The sequence below is a fragment of the Typopeltis vanoorti genome, chromosome 10, assembly GCF_054136105.1.
Source record: "Typopeltis vanoorti isolate ZY-2024b chromosome 10, IOZ_Tvanoo_1.0, whole genome shotgun sequence".
Classification (NCBI taxonomy): Eukaryota; Metazoa; Arthropoda; class Arachnida; order Uropygi; family Thelyphonidae; genus Typopeltis; species Typopeltis vanoorti.
The window spans coordinates 52,621,539-52,639,287 of NC_143558.1; the positions used below are offsets into that span (position 1 = coordinate 52,621,539).

The 17,749-nt window shown below is 38.4% G+C and overlaps 1 protein-coding gene across 1 annotated transcript in view; it reads left to right on the forward strand.

Moving 5' to 3' along the window:
* Window positions 1–17,749, forward strand: part of LOC150102416 (muscle-specific protein 300 kDa-like) — a 1,203,500-nt gene that overhangs the window by 850,183 nt on the left and 335,568 nt on the right. The window contains exon 56 of the mRNA XM_090399574.1: window positions 1,655–1,834. Coding sequence (XP_090255700.1) covers window positions 1,655–1,834 — 180 coding nt within the window. The remainder of the gene's footprint in view (window positions 1–1,654; window positions 1,835–17,749) is intronic.

The following is a 17,749-nucleotide window of genomic DNA, read 5'->3' on the forward strand; positions in this document are numbered from 1 at the left end:
AATCAAAAAAGGAGTAAGACAAGGAAGTGTCTTATCACCCTTACTGTATAATATATATAGTGAGCAAGTTTTTAAAGATATTTCAGAATTGAAGGGTATAAAAGTCTAGGGTAGGAACTTCAACAACTTCAGGTATGCAGATGACACAGTCCTTATAGCTGAATCTGAAGATGATCTTCAAAACTTAGTCATAGAAATTTACAACAGAAGCTTAGACATGGGATTAATTATTAACCTAAAGAAAACAAAGTGCATGATTATATCAAAAGAACCAATAAATAAGAAATTATACATAACTGTTAACAAAAAGAAAATTGAACAGGTTCAGTCTTTTATATATTTGGGACAAATGTTTACAGATGGAGGAAATTCCCTTAAAGAAATAAACAGAAGAATAAAGATAGCAAGAAAAGCCTTTATTGATATGAAAACTGTTCTAACACCAGAGATATTAACATAGACACAAGAAAAAGATTAATAAAATTCAATATCTGGTCAAGTCTTCTCTACAACAGTGAAACATGGACTCTAAATAAAGAAGCAGAGAAAAAATTAGAAGCTTTCAAAATGTGGACTATCATAAGAATGTCGAAAATATCATGGACAGAGAAAATGGAAAATGAAGATGTTTTAAAAAAAGCAAAAATTAAAAGAACATTAATGAAAATAATTAAAGAACAAAAATTTGTAATATTTTGGACATCCAACTAGACAAGAAGGCATTCAGAAATTAATATTAGAAGGGAAACTGGATGGAAAAAGAGGGAGAGGTAGACTCAGGAGAATGTGATTTGAAGACATCAAGGACTGGACTGGCTTGAATTACCATAAATGTTCCAGAGCAGCAAAAGAAAGAAAAAAAGTTCTGTGACATGGTTGCCAACCTCCTTCTTGGGGATGACACTTGAAGAAGAAGAAGAAGAACAGATGAGATATTTTGTTGATAGAGGAATATGTGAGATTTAGGTGAAACCTTCAAAATTCTACCAATAGGTTCAGAGATACCACAAATATAAGTGTTTGGAACCCTGTGGTCTGTTGAAGAATCCTTAGGTATTGCAACGCAGGAGTTGATTATCTGTTGAATTTGAGGAGTGTTATAACCATTTAGTTCCATTCAATTTTTGATAGTGAGAAGTTCCTGTTGTAAGTTGAGGGAGAGGAGCAAACATAATGCACCCTATTAATTAATGACTTGACAACAGCAGTTTATTGGGAGATGTGGTGAGCAGATGAAAATGAAAATTACCTTTAATTACCTTAAATTACCTTACCTTTACTGGCAGATATTTTGATGAAAATATCTTCAGTAAAGGTAAGGTTCTGATATTGTATAATTTTTATTATTTTACAGTTATGCCAGAGGTACCTTTAAAAATTAGACAAATCTAATTGGTACATATGCATTTTAGAAAATGCATTAGTACTCATTTATACAGTAAGTTCCAACAATTTATACAGTAAGTACCAACAATTTTTATTTATGCAAAATGCATAAATAGAGACTGCTGAATATTATATATGATATTACTATAACAATACAATGAGATTTTAATTTATGCAGTAGCTTTTGTAATATAGAGTACTTAATATTATTCATACCAAAAATGGTAATAAAAAATAATGCTACTATTACACTTTATTATTATTGTAGGTCATGCTTCGTGATATTCGGCAGTATCAAACTGTAATCGATGATGTAAAGAACAAAGGTTACAGCATCATAAATGTCTACAAAGACCAGGTGTCAACTATAGAGGAGCAGATAAAACAGCAACTGATCAACATTCAAGACAGTTATAACTCTTTATTACTTACTGCCGAAAATATCCAAGTAAGTTTTTATGCGTGTGTGCATGTGTGTGCGGTTTACAGCAGAATATAAATGTAATAGTGCTATCTAGGATGTCTTGTTTTTCATAATGGCAGTGACTGAGAATCAGTAAGGAAGAGAATTTAATCATTTTAATGTTCATTAAAATGATATCATATTTAATATCATGTTTTATAGAATTTCTTGATATTATGTTTCTTTAAAATTTTAGCCAAGTTTGGAGATAAAGAACTGATATATGGCAAGGAAATGCTAGAAGTAGCAGTGTCTTCATACTGTTGTAGATGAGGATTGAACACTAATTTGTCTATAGTTTTCTTAGAGTATCCATTGCGTTCTTCACAATCCTACCTAAACTTCATTCCATCTTAAGTCATCTTAAAACAAACCACAATAATCTTAAATATCCTAGTGTTTATAAGATTCCTTGAGACTGCAGTAAGCCATACTTCAGACAAATGGAGAAATCTATCAAACTCCAGTTAGAGGAACACAAGACAGACATTACCTATAAGGTCTAAGGAGATAGTTATCAATCTCATTCATGTTAATACCTGAGCTACAGCCTGCCAGACTCTCACAGCTCTACCATTCAATATTGGTGCTCTTGAGACCTTATATGCACGCATGTTCATAATGATACAGTCAGAGTTCATTGTTCTATTAGAGTTGGGACGAACCATAAAGAGTAGTGAAGATGTTGTGGCCTTGCAAGAAGACTTGAATAAATTGAGTGATTGGGCAAGCAAATGGGGATGTGAATTCAATGTTACAAAATGTAAGGTTTTAAAATTTGGAAAACAAAGATGGGATGCAGAATTTATGCTTGGTGAGAATATATTGTTGGAGGTAGAGGAAATAAGAGATCTGGGGGTGATAGTGGATAAGGATCTAAAATTTAGGGGACACATCGCCAAAATTGTGAAGACAACACAAAGACTTCTGGGAATGATACAGAGGACACTGACGTGTAGAAGTAGGGAGATTCTTGTTCCATTGTATACGGCTTTGATTAGGCCACACATGGACTATTGTGCCCAGATTTGGTCACCGGGTTTTCAGAAGGATGAAGAGATGTAGGAAAGGATCCAAAGGCGACTGACTAAGGTAGTTTCTGACCTCTGTAATGTTGAGTATGAGGAAAGATTGAGAAGATGTAATTTGCAGAGTCTGGTGGAGAGAAGGAAGAGGGGAGATATGATAGAGACCTACAAGTTGGTAAGGGGTTGTTATAAGATCAATGGTGGAGAAGTTCTACAGAGAATAGTGGGAGATCAGGGGAGAACCAGAGGTCATCCCTGGAAACTGTATAAAGAGGGTGTGAGTAGGGGAGTGAGAGGCAGGTTTTTTTCTTGCAGAGTTGTTAATGATTGGAATGCCTTGCCTGAGAGTGTGGTGTCTGCAAGGAGTTTGAGTGTGTTTAAGATGCGGTATGATGAGATGTGTGTGTGTGATAAAATGACCTCCTAGATGAGTCTTTGACTCCATGAGGTCTTGGGAAATAATAATAATAATAATAATAATAGAAGTTGAGCCAGTGCCTTGTCAAGTCATGTGTTATTTTCAGCAAACTCAAATGATGAAGGTTTTCCACATCAGATACTCTGTAATATTGACATACACAGATGTCATGACAAGTTAGAGGGAAGAATTTTAGAGTCTAAGGAGATAGTTATCAATCTCATCCATATTAATTTGGATGAGATTTAATTTGTTCATAAATGATATAGGAAAGGATCTGAGAGGAACAGTTCATTTGTTTGCAGATGATGTGAAGTTGGGTAGGGCAATAGTGAATGCAGATGACGTCAAAATTTTGCAGGATGATTTGGATAGATTGGAAGTCTGGGCTAAGGAGAATGGATGTCAATTTAATGTGGCAAAATGTAAGGTTATTCATTTTGGGGTGAAAAGATTGGCGGCAGTTTACTGCATTGGTGGAACCGTGCTCCAGGAAATTGATGAGGCACGAGATTTAGGAGTGTTGGTGGATAAGGAATTGAAATTTAGGGGACACATTGCAAAAGTGGCCAAAACAGCTCATCAAATCACTTGTTTGCTGAAGAATACGTTGAAAAGCAGAGACAAGCAGGTTATTGTTCCTCTGTATCGAGCCTTGATAAGACCTCATCTCGACTACTGTGCTCAGATTTAGTCACCTAGGTTTCTTCTTGATGGGGAGGAGGTGGAGAGGATCCAGAGGCGAGTGACCAAGATGATAGCAGATCTGTGGAATGAACCGTATGAGAACAGGTTGAGGATTTGTGGGTTGCAAAAATTGGTTGATAGGCGGAGGAGGGGAGATATGATTGAGACATTCAAATTACTGAAGGGTTTCTATAAAATTAATTCAGAAGATATTTTTGAGAACAGGGCTGGTTGTGGGAGGACTAGGGGACATCCATGGAAACTGGGCAAAAGTGTGGTTAGTAAAAGTGTTAGAGCTGGGTTCTTTACTTTTAGAGTAGTGAATGAGTGGAATGCGCTCCCTGAGTCTGTGGTGGATGCTGTGACAGTGAATGAGTTTAAGGCGAGGTATGATAGTTACTGTATGAATGTCGAATAGTTGTGATGAATATGATTTGGGGCCTCCCTCGATGAGTCTAATGACTCCCTGGAGTTGCCCGTAATAATAGTAATAATAGTAATAATACCTAAGCTACAGCCTGCCAGACTCTCACAGCTCTACCATTCAATATTGGTGCTCTCGAGACCTTATATGCACGCATGTTCATAATGATACAGTCAGAGTTCATTGTTCTATTTAAACTCTAGCCTTTATTCTTTTCAGTGTTAGATACATTACTCCGTGTTTTAAAAAAGCAATTCCTTTAGATTGGTTACTGGTATTTATATGTTTATCTCACACCTGATGAAGTCTAAGTTTAGATGAAACTAGTAGTGTAATTAAAGTTTTTTATTTAAACCTTGGTTCTAGTCATTAAAATTTTTTAAATATATATATTTTTTTTTTTTTAAAAAAAAAATAATAATTATACTGACTAGGAACACCGAGAAAGGTATGACAAAAACTTTAATCGAACAGACTAGTTTCGTCAGAACGCCGACTTCTTCAAGTGTGTAAATAACTACAAAAGAACTGGAAAAAATAACAAGTTAAAAAACATGGACTTCTCATATAAAACAAACTGGGAATAGTAACAGTCAAATTTGAACTGGTGTCCACATGGCAGGTCTAGCGTGAGGCATATGTGAGTGGCTACTGACTTGAGAGCACCAGAATATATATATATACATATCAATATCAATATATATATAATATATATATATATATATATATATATATATATTAGGGGGCTCGGCCCCCCCGGCACCTACAGCGTTCAACCCCCCCCGAGTTCCAGGTTGGTATAGACCAGTTCTTTATGAACCTCACTTTAATTATTCAAAATCACGAAATGAAAATAAAATATTTACTATATAATCAGTTGTGTCATGCGTGTTATGCTAATTTCAGTAATGAATACCAACATGTACTGTTCTAATGGTCGAGAATGAGTTCGATTGTTGTAATCCTGAAATGATAAAATTGTTGTCTCATGCAGGCAAACACATTGTTGGATGTTTCAAAACAATGAAGACGTGACATAAAAACGTGACAAATTTAATTTCAAATTTCGGCTTATCGGCTTTGGCTTAGCAGCTTAACAAATTGAAGGCAAACACATTGTTGGACGTTTCAAAACAAAAAATGTGACATAAAAACATTTCAAATTTGGGCTTATCTTTTTATATCTATAGAGTGGATATATATATATATATATATAATAGTCATCCGCAAAAGGTTGTTAAATCTATATTATAGCCTGTAAAATGAATTTGTTAGAAAAGAGAAAATCGTGCTTTTCTCTTTTCAGCCTTTATTATATAATATATATTTAATCATATATTATTATATGATTATATATTATTATTATATACTGTATTGTTATATATTATATATTAATATATAAATGATATTGGGAAGGACTTAAATAGTGATATATATGGTTATTTGCAGATGATGAAAAGTTGAAAAGAACTATGAGGAGTACAATACATGGTGTGTGAAAGGGGACTTAATAGACTTTCTGAATGGGACTAGTGGTTCAACATAGCAAAATGTAACATTTTAAAGTTTGGGAAGCACAGATGGGGATGTGGAAATATCTTAGAGGAGGCAGAGGAGATGAGAGATCTGGAGGTGTTGGTTGATAAGGACCTGAAATTTTGGGACATTTTGCTAAAATTTTCAGGATAGCAGAGTGCATAATGGGAATGATGTGGAGAACACTGACATGTAGGAGTAAGAATGTTATGATTCTGTTGTATAAGGCTTTGATCAGCCTGCATATGGATTACTATGAGTAATCCATATGCAGATTTGCAGACACTACTGAATAGGAGCAAGAGAGAGAGAGAGAGAGGAAGAGATGATATGAGAGGAAACATACAAGTTGGTAAGGGGTTGTTATAGGATTAATGTTTAAGAGTTTTTCATAAAATAGTGGTAACAGTTATTACTGGATTGATATAGATCAGATTTTTCATAGAATGGGTGGAGACAGGGGAAGAACAAGAGGCCATCCGTGGAAGCTGTATTAGGAGGCTGTGAACACCCCCCCCCCCACCCCCCCCCCCCCCCACCCCCCCCCCCCCCCACCCCCCCCCCCCCCCACCCCCCCCCCCCCCCACCCCCCCCCCCCCCCACCCCCCCCCCCCCCCACCCCCCCCCCCCCCCACCCCCCCCCCCCCCCACCCCCCCCCCCCCCCACCCCCCCCCCCCCCCACCCCCCCCCCCCCCCACCCCCCCCCCCCCCCACCCCCCCCCCCCCCCACCCCCCCCCCCCCCCACCCCCCCCCCCCCCCACCCCCCCCCCCCCCCACCCCCCCCCCCCCCCACCCCCCCCCCCCCCCACCCCCCCCCCCCCCCACCCCCCCCCCCCCCCACCCCCCCCCCCCCCCACCCCCCCCCCCCCCCACCCCCCCCCCCCCCCACCCCCCCCCCCCCCCACCCCCCCCCCCCCCCACCCCCCCCCCCCCCCACCCCCCCCCCCCCCCACCCCCCCCCCCCCCCACCCCCCCCCCCCCCCACCCCCCCCCCCCCCCACCCCCCCCATTATCTTCACCACATTTGCAATACGTTCCCTGAATTTCAGGTTGCTATTAATCATCACTCCCAGATCCCTTGCTCCCCCACCACTTCCTCAAGTGCAGTTATTCCAACAGAGTATGCAACCTTCCATTGACGTATCCCAAATGTCGACCTAACATTTTAGCTCAATGAAATTCATACCTCCATTCATTTGACCATCTGTCCATTTAAATCCTCTTGATGAGCTACCACATCTGCACTATTACTAACAACCCTTCCCAGCTTCACATCATCTGCAAAAAACTGAATATTCCTCTACAATACACTGTCATTGGTATTGATATAAAGGTTGAACCATACAGGTCCCAGTACTGAGCCCTGTGGAATCCCACTTCTAACCTTCTTCTTCCCTGATACAGCTCCCTCATACACAACTCTTTGATACCTTTCAGACAGCCAATCCATAAACCAGTTCACTAACCTGACATCCAAACCCATGTGCCAGAACTTAAATATCAGCTTACCATGTGGCATCATATCAAATACCTTTGTAAAATCCAAAAATATTGCAGAATATGCATATTTGAAATTATGGATACTACAACCATGTTAAAATAATTCTTTTTATTATCCCGACGTTTCGATCTTCATATCAAGATCATCATCTGGAGTATACATAAATATACAAGACAAACTGCATTACATTTCAAACCATAAGCTAGAGAAACAATGATTTGATCACATGCTACTCAGTGGCATGACCTCTAGTGAAAAAATAAATAAATAAAAATAAAAAAAAAATACATCAAGCTAGATTTAATTTATGATTACATGAATAAACATTCTTGCTTACAGATGGTTTTCCTTCCAGTAACAGTGATGTCCTATTTCTATTATTACAACTGTTATTTTTGATTTAAAAATAAAAAAAAATAAAAAATTATAAATTATAACATGAATAAACATTCTTTCTTATAGATTTTTTTCCCCCTTTAACAGTGATGTCCTATTTTTTTATTATTAAAGTTGTTATTTTAGATTTAGGATCCTGGATTTTCTACAGTCCTGTTTATAGTTGTTCTTAGAGAGGAAGGATCCGTGGTCTTATATGCCTTCCATATGTATGGGATTTTTAGACCACCATTATTGTTTAGATTGGGGGTGGTTGATAACGATCTCGCAAGCTTCCTTAAATTTGCATTCATACCATGTTTTGATGTGACGTAGACAACTAAAAGAAAGGATTGCAAAATATGCCTTTCTTTCATCAACCACTTTTGTCACTTTATTATAAAAAGCAATCATATTACTAAAGCAAGAGCTCCCTTAACAAATTCATGCTGATTCTCACGGTTGACATTACCCTCATCTGCCCAATGCTGTAAATGATCCCCCCCCCCCTCACTAATTTGATTTTAATTATAGCAGTATAGATTGAAATGAAGAGATAGCATTTGACAATAAGGAAAATTAATTTCTCTAGTATTTGAAACATAACTATCTCAGCCAGCATATAAAGGAGGACTCTTGAGGATTGAGAATTTTAGATCTGATCATTTCAAGAGGGCATGTAATTGTGAGTGGAGTTTCACACTTTCTTCCAGTTAGTTAGATGATGTGATCACCTGGGTTGTAGCTAGCCATATGTAGACTTCTGTGAGGAAAGGGTGTATTATTATTATTATACTGGCACCTCCATGGAGTCCCAATCTATCCACATAATATCTATCCTACCTCTCCTTGAACCCATTAATAGACAAAGCACTCACAACTGACTCTGGAAATCCATTCCACTCATTCACAACTCTCCAAACCAAAGATCTAGTCCTCATACTCTCTATTAACTACACCTTTATTCAACTTCCAGGGATGTCCCTTGTTCTGGTTGCCATAGCAAAGTGCTGAAACATTTCCCCCTGCATCTATCCAATAAAACCCTATAAGCAACTTAAATGTTTCTATCATATCCCCCCTTTTTCTCCTATCAAACAACTTCTGCAATCCACATACCTTCGATATATCCTCATTGGGAACATTCCACAGGCCACTCACCATCTTGGTCACTCATCTCTGAATCCTTCCTCATCTCCAAGAAACCCAGTGGATCAGACTTGAGCACAGTAATCCAGATGTAGGTATATCAAGGCCTTATAAAGAGGAATAACAACTTTCTTATCTCTACTTGTTAATGTGTTCTTCAATAGCTAAGTAATTTTATGGGCTGCTACCTTAGCAACCTTAGCAATATGTCCTCTAAACTTTAAGCCTCTGTCTACCAGTACTCCTAAATCTCTAGCTTCATCTATTTCCTTGAGTACAGTGCTATCAATGCAGTGCATGGCTTGTAATCTGTTTATCCTAAAATACATAACTTTACATTTCTCGACATTAAACTGACACCTATTAACTTTTGCCCATACTGATGGCCTATTTAAATCATCCTGCAAGCTCTCCATATTGCCTTTATTAACTATTACTCTACCTAATTTCGCATCATTAGCAAACAACTGAATATTCCTTTCAGGTTATTTCCTATATCATTTATGTACAAATTAAACAGCAATGATCCCAGCACTGAACCTAGTGGCACACCACTACTCATTTGTTTTCACGTTGATTCTGCCCCTCCATAGACCACTTTTTGATATCTTTCCAGACGTCACTGTCTTATCCATTGTCATATCCATCCCCATTTGTTCTAATTTGTGTCAAGTTCCATGTTGTGTTCTGTCAAATGCCTTTGGAAAATCCAACAAAATCATTGTCTTTTCCTTCCTTTTCTAAATTACTAAAGCATGAGCAACTCTTCACAAAGCTATGTTGACCCTCATACGGTATATCATATTTTTATCTGCCCATTCTTGAATTCTTTTTTTTACCAATTTGTCTAGTACTTTTGTCACCACACCTGAGATACTGATTGGTCTATAATTTGTAACTGCAGTTCTAGAACCTCATTTATGCAAAGGAATTATTTTGCCCTCTTTCCACTCCCTTGGAACAGTACCAGAGCTGAGACTTAAATTAAAGAGCCTAATCAAAAGCATTGCAAGTTACCTTAAACATTCTTGCAAAACCCTAGCTGATTTTTCATCTAATCCCACAGCTGTATTTATATTGAGATTCTGCAATATCCTAAGGACCTCCAGTTCATCCTCCTCTGTTCCCACATTAGTGTCTGTCACATAAGATAAAGCAGTAACCTCACTAGGATTATTATTATTATTATTATTATTATTATTATCATCCCAAGACCCTAAGAGGTCCTTTTGTCATACACACACAGCTCATCATGCTGAGCCTTAAAAACACTAAAATTCTATGCAGACACCAAACGCTCAGGCAAGGCATTCCAATCATTCACAATTCTGCATGCAAAAAACCTGCTGCCCCTCCCCCCCTGCTCACAACCTACTTATACAGCTTCTAGAGATATCCTGTAGTTCTATCCTGATCTGCCACTGTTTCCTGAAACCTCTCCAATATTGACTCATATAACAATCCTTACTAACTTATAGGTCTCTATCATATCATATCATCCCTCTTCCTCCTATCCACTAGACTCAACTCTTCAGTGACCAAATTTGGGAAGAGTAGTCCATGCCATGTTTGGCCTAATCCAAGCCTTATACAGTGGCACCAGAATTTCCTTTCTTCTACAAATCAGTGTCCACTGTATCATTCTCAGAATTCTTTGTGTTATCCTCACATTTTTGGCAATGTGTCCCCTAAATTTCAGATCCTTATCCATTATCACCCCACTCTTATTTCCTCCACCTCCAACAATATATCCCCACCAAGCATAAATTCTACATCCCATCTTTTTTTCCCAAATTTTAAAACCTTACATTTTGCAACATTGAACTCGCATCCCCATTCTTGTGCCGATTCACTTAATTTCTTCGTCTTCTTGTAAGGCCACAACACCTTCTCTACTCTTCATACTTCATCCCAACTTTGCATCATCTGCAAACAACTGAACATCCCAATCTTTGCCAATATCATTAACATACAGGTTAAACAGCAGCAGCCCTAAAATAGATCCCTGAGGCACAGCACTAGTGACTTTCCTCTTCCCGGATATTTCTTCCCCATACACAACTTGCTGATACCTATCAGATAGCCAGTCTCCGAACCAGTGCACTAATCTAATATCCAACTCCATTCACACTAGTCTGACTATCAACTTATCATGTGGTAATCTGTCAAAAGTATTTGCAAAATCTAAGTAAACCACTGTGTATCCCTCTCCTCTGTTCAAGGAAGCTGTCACCTTATTGTAATAAGTAGATTACTAAAACATGACTTCCCTTTAGCAAATCCATGCTGTCCATGAAAGATAATACCATTGTTATCGACCCAATTCTGGATCCTATATCTTATCAGCTTCTCCAACAACTTAACCACAAAATCGACACACAGATAGGCCTATAATTTGATGCTTCAGTTTTCTCACCTCCCTTATAAAGCATCACTATCTTGACCTACTTCCACTCCTTTGGAACTTGACCCAGTGCAGATGTCAACTCCCTGGCACATTCCTTCAGAAATATGTGGTGATATTATCAAGTCCCACAGACTTATTAACATCAAGCTTGCTCAATTCCCCATACACTCCTTGCTCACTTACAGTCAGTCTCTCCTCCCCATCATCAACTCCCTCCCTCCATGATGTCACATTCATAAGAATGAAAGACCTTTATGAACTGCTCATTAAGTATCTCCATTATATGTTCTGCAACAGTTGTCCTTATACCATTTTCTCCAATGAACGACATCCGTCCATAATCATTCTTTTTTTTTTAATGGCTACATATGCCGGCCTGGTTATTCAAGTGGTTAACATATCCGCTCTCCAGCCAAAAGGGTTCGAATCCCACCTTGGCATGGATGTTTGTGATTGTCTGTGAAAATAGTAGTGGTTGGCAGTAGATGGAGTTGGTGTAGTTGTGGCTCGTTGTAGTTGGTGGAGACAGAGCTGTTGAGTAGGTGCCCTCCCTCGATAAGTCCTTGGACTCCCGGAGGTGTCAAGTAATAATAATAATAATAATAATAATAATAATAATAATATCGAAAGAATGCCATAGGATTCTTTCTGGGTTCATTAGCTAACTGCTGCTCATACTTCACTTTTGCTACCCTTACTAACCAAGTTACCCTCCTTGCCTGGTCTTTGGAATCCTCATGGAACTAGTTGTTACCACTTCTCTTATGCTGCCTCCATGATACCTTGTTTCTCTGTATCACATGTTTAATTGCTTCTCTTCATCCATTTCCCACCTACCATATTTAATCTTTTGAGCCTTGGAATTCATTTAGACATTGCTTCTACTAGATAGTTCTTGAATATCCTCCAAGCTGCATTGATCTCTTTTCCAGCTAACTCCTCATTCCATGCATGGTACACCTGCAAGCTGTTGCCTGAGCTCTTCATAATCACCAGCCTTGTAGTTCCACATATACCCTTTTCTTACAGAGGTCCTCACACTGACAACCACCCAGTGACAAGGAAGTGATTACAGAGGTAATCACTTCCTTGTCACTCTCACCAACTGGAGGGTGATTTGACACCTCATTTATAATTCCATTCTCTGATGCGATGATCAAATCCAAGACCCCCTCAATCCTCGTGTGCCCTCTGTTACATACTTTCTGAAGTGGTTGTCTCTCAAAAACTCAAGAAACTCATTTTGTTTACTTCTGGATGCTATCTCATCATCCCAGTCTATATTGCCATAGTTAAAATCACCCTTTTATTGTTTTCTTGGCTAATTTGATTATACATTTCATAATCACTACCATCCATATTACCAGGCCTATAACAACATCCAAGGATTTCATTCTATTCACCTCTATCTCACACCATGATGTACTCTTGCAAAGTGGTCACTCTGTAACTGAAATATTTTATCCACTTCTGTCTCCTCATGACCATCATTGCTCATTAAGGTTAATTATTCATTGTCATTCTTCCATTTATTTGCTGCATAATGAAGAGATTTCCTTTGGCCTGCTAAGCTAGATTCTTCTTATAATCTGATTTTGCCTTCCTTGACATGCTGGTCACTTTCTCTTTATATACCCTCCATAGCATTTTCTTCTTCTGCAGCTCATGCTTAATGATATTACTCATCCATTTGCTCCTACCCAATTAACCCTCCTTATCCTAGGTATACAATTTAATACTGCTTTTTCTGGATGACCCTTAACTATATCCCATGCACTACTAACATCTTTATCCTACAATGTTTTATGACAGCGTTCAGATTTAAATTTCTTCCTAAGCATGGCATGCCAGAAATCACTTGCCTTGTAGTTCTTCTTGATAGAATAAACTCTCATTTTTTACAATCTGCAAAGTCAAGGCTTCATGATCACTTTTACCAATTGAAGACAATATTGTCACCTTGATTATGAACAGCTCTTCTGATCCTATAACCAAGTCTAATACTCTCCTCCATCACATGCTGCCTTAAGTAATTATTTCTCAGCAATTTTAAAAATTCTATTTCCTTCCTGCCATGTGATCTTTCTTCCTTCCAGTCGATATCTCCATAGTTGAAGTTCCAAATAATCACTTAACCTGTACTCATTTGCTAATTTGGCAATGCATGTCTTCCAGATCATCTGTGGAACTCCCTGGCCTAGCAACAATCAACTGTATATTTTGTGTTACCGGCATTAATCTCACACAAGATTGCTTCAAATGAACAGCCACCCTCCCACCTGTCTCCTGTTCTTTGGATTGCAATTCGTTTGCTATCATCAGCAGTACTCTTCCTCATCCTATCTTCTCTATCTTCCCTGAAAATACTAAATCCTTTACATTATGTGATGGGTTTAGTATTTTTTAGTATTAGTGTTTTAGTATATAATTCCAAACATATGTGTTATTATAAGGTGATGATTTTGTCAAGCTTAGGAGACAGCTTGGAGTTATACCATGGAATGAGGAGTTGAGCAGTAAGTAAATAAATGCTGCTTGGGTGCTAATAAAGAAATACATAACACCATCGATGTGTGAATGTATTCTGAAGGCCAAAAGGCTGAATAAGGTGGGGTGTAAAAAGCATGAATGAGGAGATTAAGCATAAAATCTGGAAGAAAGAAGATACTTTGGAGGCAATACAAGATGATAATGGTAATAATCAATTAGATGAAAAAGGACAAGCCAGGAGAGTGACTCAGTCAATAAGGAAAACAAAAGTGCAGCATGAGTAAATATTGGCAAATCATGAAGAAAAATCCTAGAGAGTTTTCTTGATATGTGGCAAGTAGAAGGAAGAATGATCATGGTAAGATGATGATGTTAATCGATGAAAATGGTAGAATGGTAGCCGCTGCAGAAGACATTGTTGAGGTATTCAGGGATCAGTCTGTAAAGGTGTTTCATCCTGATCAGGGTGGAATTATGAGGAACTTAAGTCTAGAGGACATAGGAGAGGATGACTTAATTGTGAGTGAGCATGAGATATTTGAGGAAATAAATAACCTTGATGTCATTAAGACAATAGGATTTAAGGACATAGCACCACACATCTTAAGGAAGTGTTCCTTGGAATTGGCAGTAGCATTGGCATGCCTGTTTAATAAGAGTCTTGCAAAAGCACAAGTTCCAAGTTAGTGGAAGGAGGGTAAAATTGTTTCACTGCATAAAGGTGGTGATAAAGCTGTAGCTTCAAATTATAGACCAATCTGGAGTTGTAGTGATGGTACCGAAGAGATTGGTGAGAAATTGGATGCATAAATGGGTTGATAACAGCATGGGTTTGTTCAAGGGAGATCCTGTTTCACTAACTTATTTATGTACTGTAATAAGGTGACAAATGTCTTGGACAAGGGAGATGCATATACAGTAGTATACTTGAATTTTGCAAAAGCTTTTGATAGACTCCCACATGACAAGCTGGTGAATAAATTGAAACAGATAGGATTGGATAATAGACTTCTGAGTTGAATCAGTGATATCAGATAGGTATCAGATATTCCAAAAGAGGAAAGTCACTACCTGTGTACCACAGGGGTAAGTTTTGGGACTATTGTTGTTCAACTTGTATATTAATGATATTGGGATGGGTTTAACTAGTGATTTGCAGCTGTTTGCAGATGATGAAGCAAAATTGGAGAGAGCAATGAATGCAGAGTTAAGCGGATGTTATGGCCTTACAGAAGGACTTGAATAAATTGCATGAATGTACAGGAACTGTCATTTCAGTGCTGCAAAGTGTAAGGTTTGAGATTTGGTTAACAACGATGAGATGCAAAGTATTCACTAGATGAGGAAACTCTAAAGGAAGAAGAGGAGATGATAGATCTAGGAGTGATGGTGAACCTGAAATTCAGGGGCCACATTGCACAAGTTGTGAAGACATCACATAGAATAATGGCAATGATGCAGAGGACCCTGACATGCAGAAATAGAGAAATTATGATTGCCATTGTAGACATATTGAATCAGTTTAATGCATGGTTGGATGAGCATTGTGTGCAATAGTGTGTACCTCCCATGATAAGGTGTCCAAGATTGCCCATAGGATTACTTGGTTATTGAAGAACACACTAACATCCAGAGATAAAGAGGTTACTATTCTCCTTTATAAGGTGTTAATACTTCCACATTTGGATTATTGTGCTCAAGTCCGGTCACCTGGATTCCTTGGGGGATGAGGAGGTTATGGAGAGGGTTCAGAGGAGAGTGACTAAGTTGGTGAATGATGTAAAAAATGCTCCCTACATTGATAGATGGAGAGCTTGTGGGTTGCAGAGGTTGGTTGATAGGTGGAGAAGAAGGGATATGATAGAAACATTTAAATTACTAAAAGGTTTTTATAATATTGATGCAGGGGAAATATTTCAACTGTGTGATAGTAATGGAGGAAAAAGAGGTCATCCCTGGAAGTTGAGGAAAAGTGTGGTTAACAAGGGGTGTGAGAATGAGGTTTTTTGCCTGGAGTGTGGTGAATGAGTGGAATGCATTGCAAATGAATTCAAGTGTTAGATATTGTTTTGATAGTTTGGGTCTCCCATGATGAGTCTACTGACTCCATGGAGGTCAGATGATAATAATAATAATAAGTAATCATAGTTTATTCACCATATGATACAATGTGAAAAGGAAAAAGAAAATTTCATAAAAAATTAAAGATTGAAAATTATGTTCTTTCAAGTCTCTCTATCTTGAGCTAACTGGTAGATGTCAGATGGAGTTTTACAGTTCAGCCTATTGATATTTTCACAAATGTATTTCCAAAATTGTTTGCTTGGTCTTCCTCCACGGCGATTGCCATCTTCTGGTTTATACAGAATGTGGGATTCCAAAAAGAATGAGACTTCAGGATGTCTGAGTTGATGTCCAAGCCATCTGAGTTGTAGTTTTTTGACTATATTGACAAGTGGTTCTTGCTTAGCCAGATTTAGCACAGTAGAGTTAGTGACACGGTCCATCCAAGTGTGTCCTAGGATCAGCCTGAGACATGTACTTCCAAAGGAATTAATTAGATCTGTAGTTTTTTTTTGGTGCTTATTGTCCAGGTTTGAGAACCATACAAGAAGATGGATCTACTGGTAGCATGGTATAGTTTTGTCTTAATTTTGTCTTTAATGATATTAATAATGATTTCCAAATGGATTGGAGTTTGTTATGGAAGACTAGAGCTTGGTCTATAATTTGACCATTCCATTCTACTACCACCCATATACAGTGGCAATATTTTACCTTCCACTCTTTGCTTGCCTTTCCCATGGCCTGACTCTCATAGAAAACCAAGGTTAATGGAGCTGTCAGTTCTTAGCAAACTTTCTCAAACCCTATGACAAAATGCTACCCAATCCCATTGCTTTATTCACATCCAGAGTACTCGTTATTTGAAACATATGCTCTTCTTGCACTTCAAAACCTTGAACCTGCCCCATGTTTCTAGTATTAAAACTTACTTCCCTACAATGAAATCCCCGAATAAAGTATTCATTAAACAACTTTATTATGGCCTTTGCATCAGTCACTCTATTCTAATTTTTATCCAACAGTGTCATTCTTTCATGATTATTCCTGCTCCTACTTGCCACATAAAAATGAATTCCTTAGGATTTTCTTTCGATCTCAGAACCAATCTCTTTTCATATTCCAGTTTTGACTTCCTTTACCATACTAGTTACTCTCCTGGCCTGAGTCTATTATTCTTCATATGCTGCATTCAGTAAACTGCAGCATATGGGGATGGATATAGGGTTGGTGAAATGTATAGGAGGGTGGTTGATGGAGAGATATCAGAGAGTGGTTTATTCAGGAGTAGAGTCCAAAAGACGGCCTGTGACTAGTGGTGTGCCACAGGGTTCTGTTCTTGGACCACTACTGTTTAATTTGTTCATTAACGATATAGGAAAGGATCTGAGAGGAACTCTTTATTTGTTTGCTAATGATGCAAAGTTGGGTAGAGCAATAGTGAATGCACAGGATGTCGAAATTTTGCAGAATGATTTGAATAGTTTGGTGGGCTGGGCTAAGGAGAATGGATGTCAATTTAATGTGGCAAAATGTAAGGTTATGCATTTTGGGGTGAAAAGATTAGCAGCAATATACCACATTGGTGGAACTGTACTCCAGGAGATTGATGAGGCCAGGGATTTGGGAGTGTTGGTGGATAGGGAGTTGAAGTTTAGGGGGGCACATCGCAAAAGTGGTTAAATCAGCTCATCAAATCACTTAGTTGCTGAAAAATGCTTTGACGAGTAGAGACAAAAAGGTTACTGTTCCTCTGTATCGAGCCTTGATAAGACCTCACCTAGACTACTGTGCCCAAATTTAGACATCAGGGTTTCTT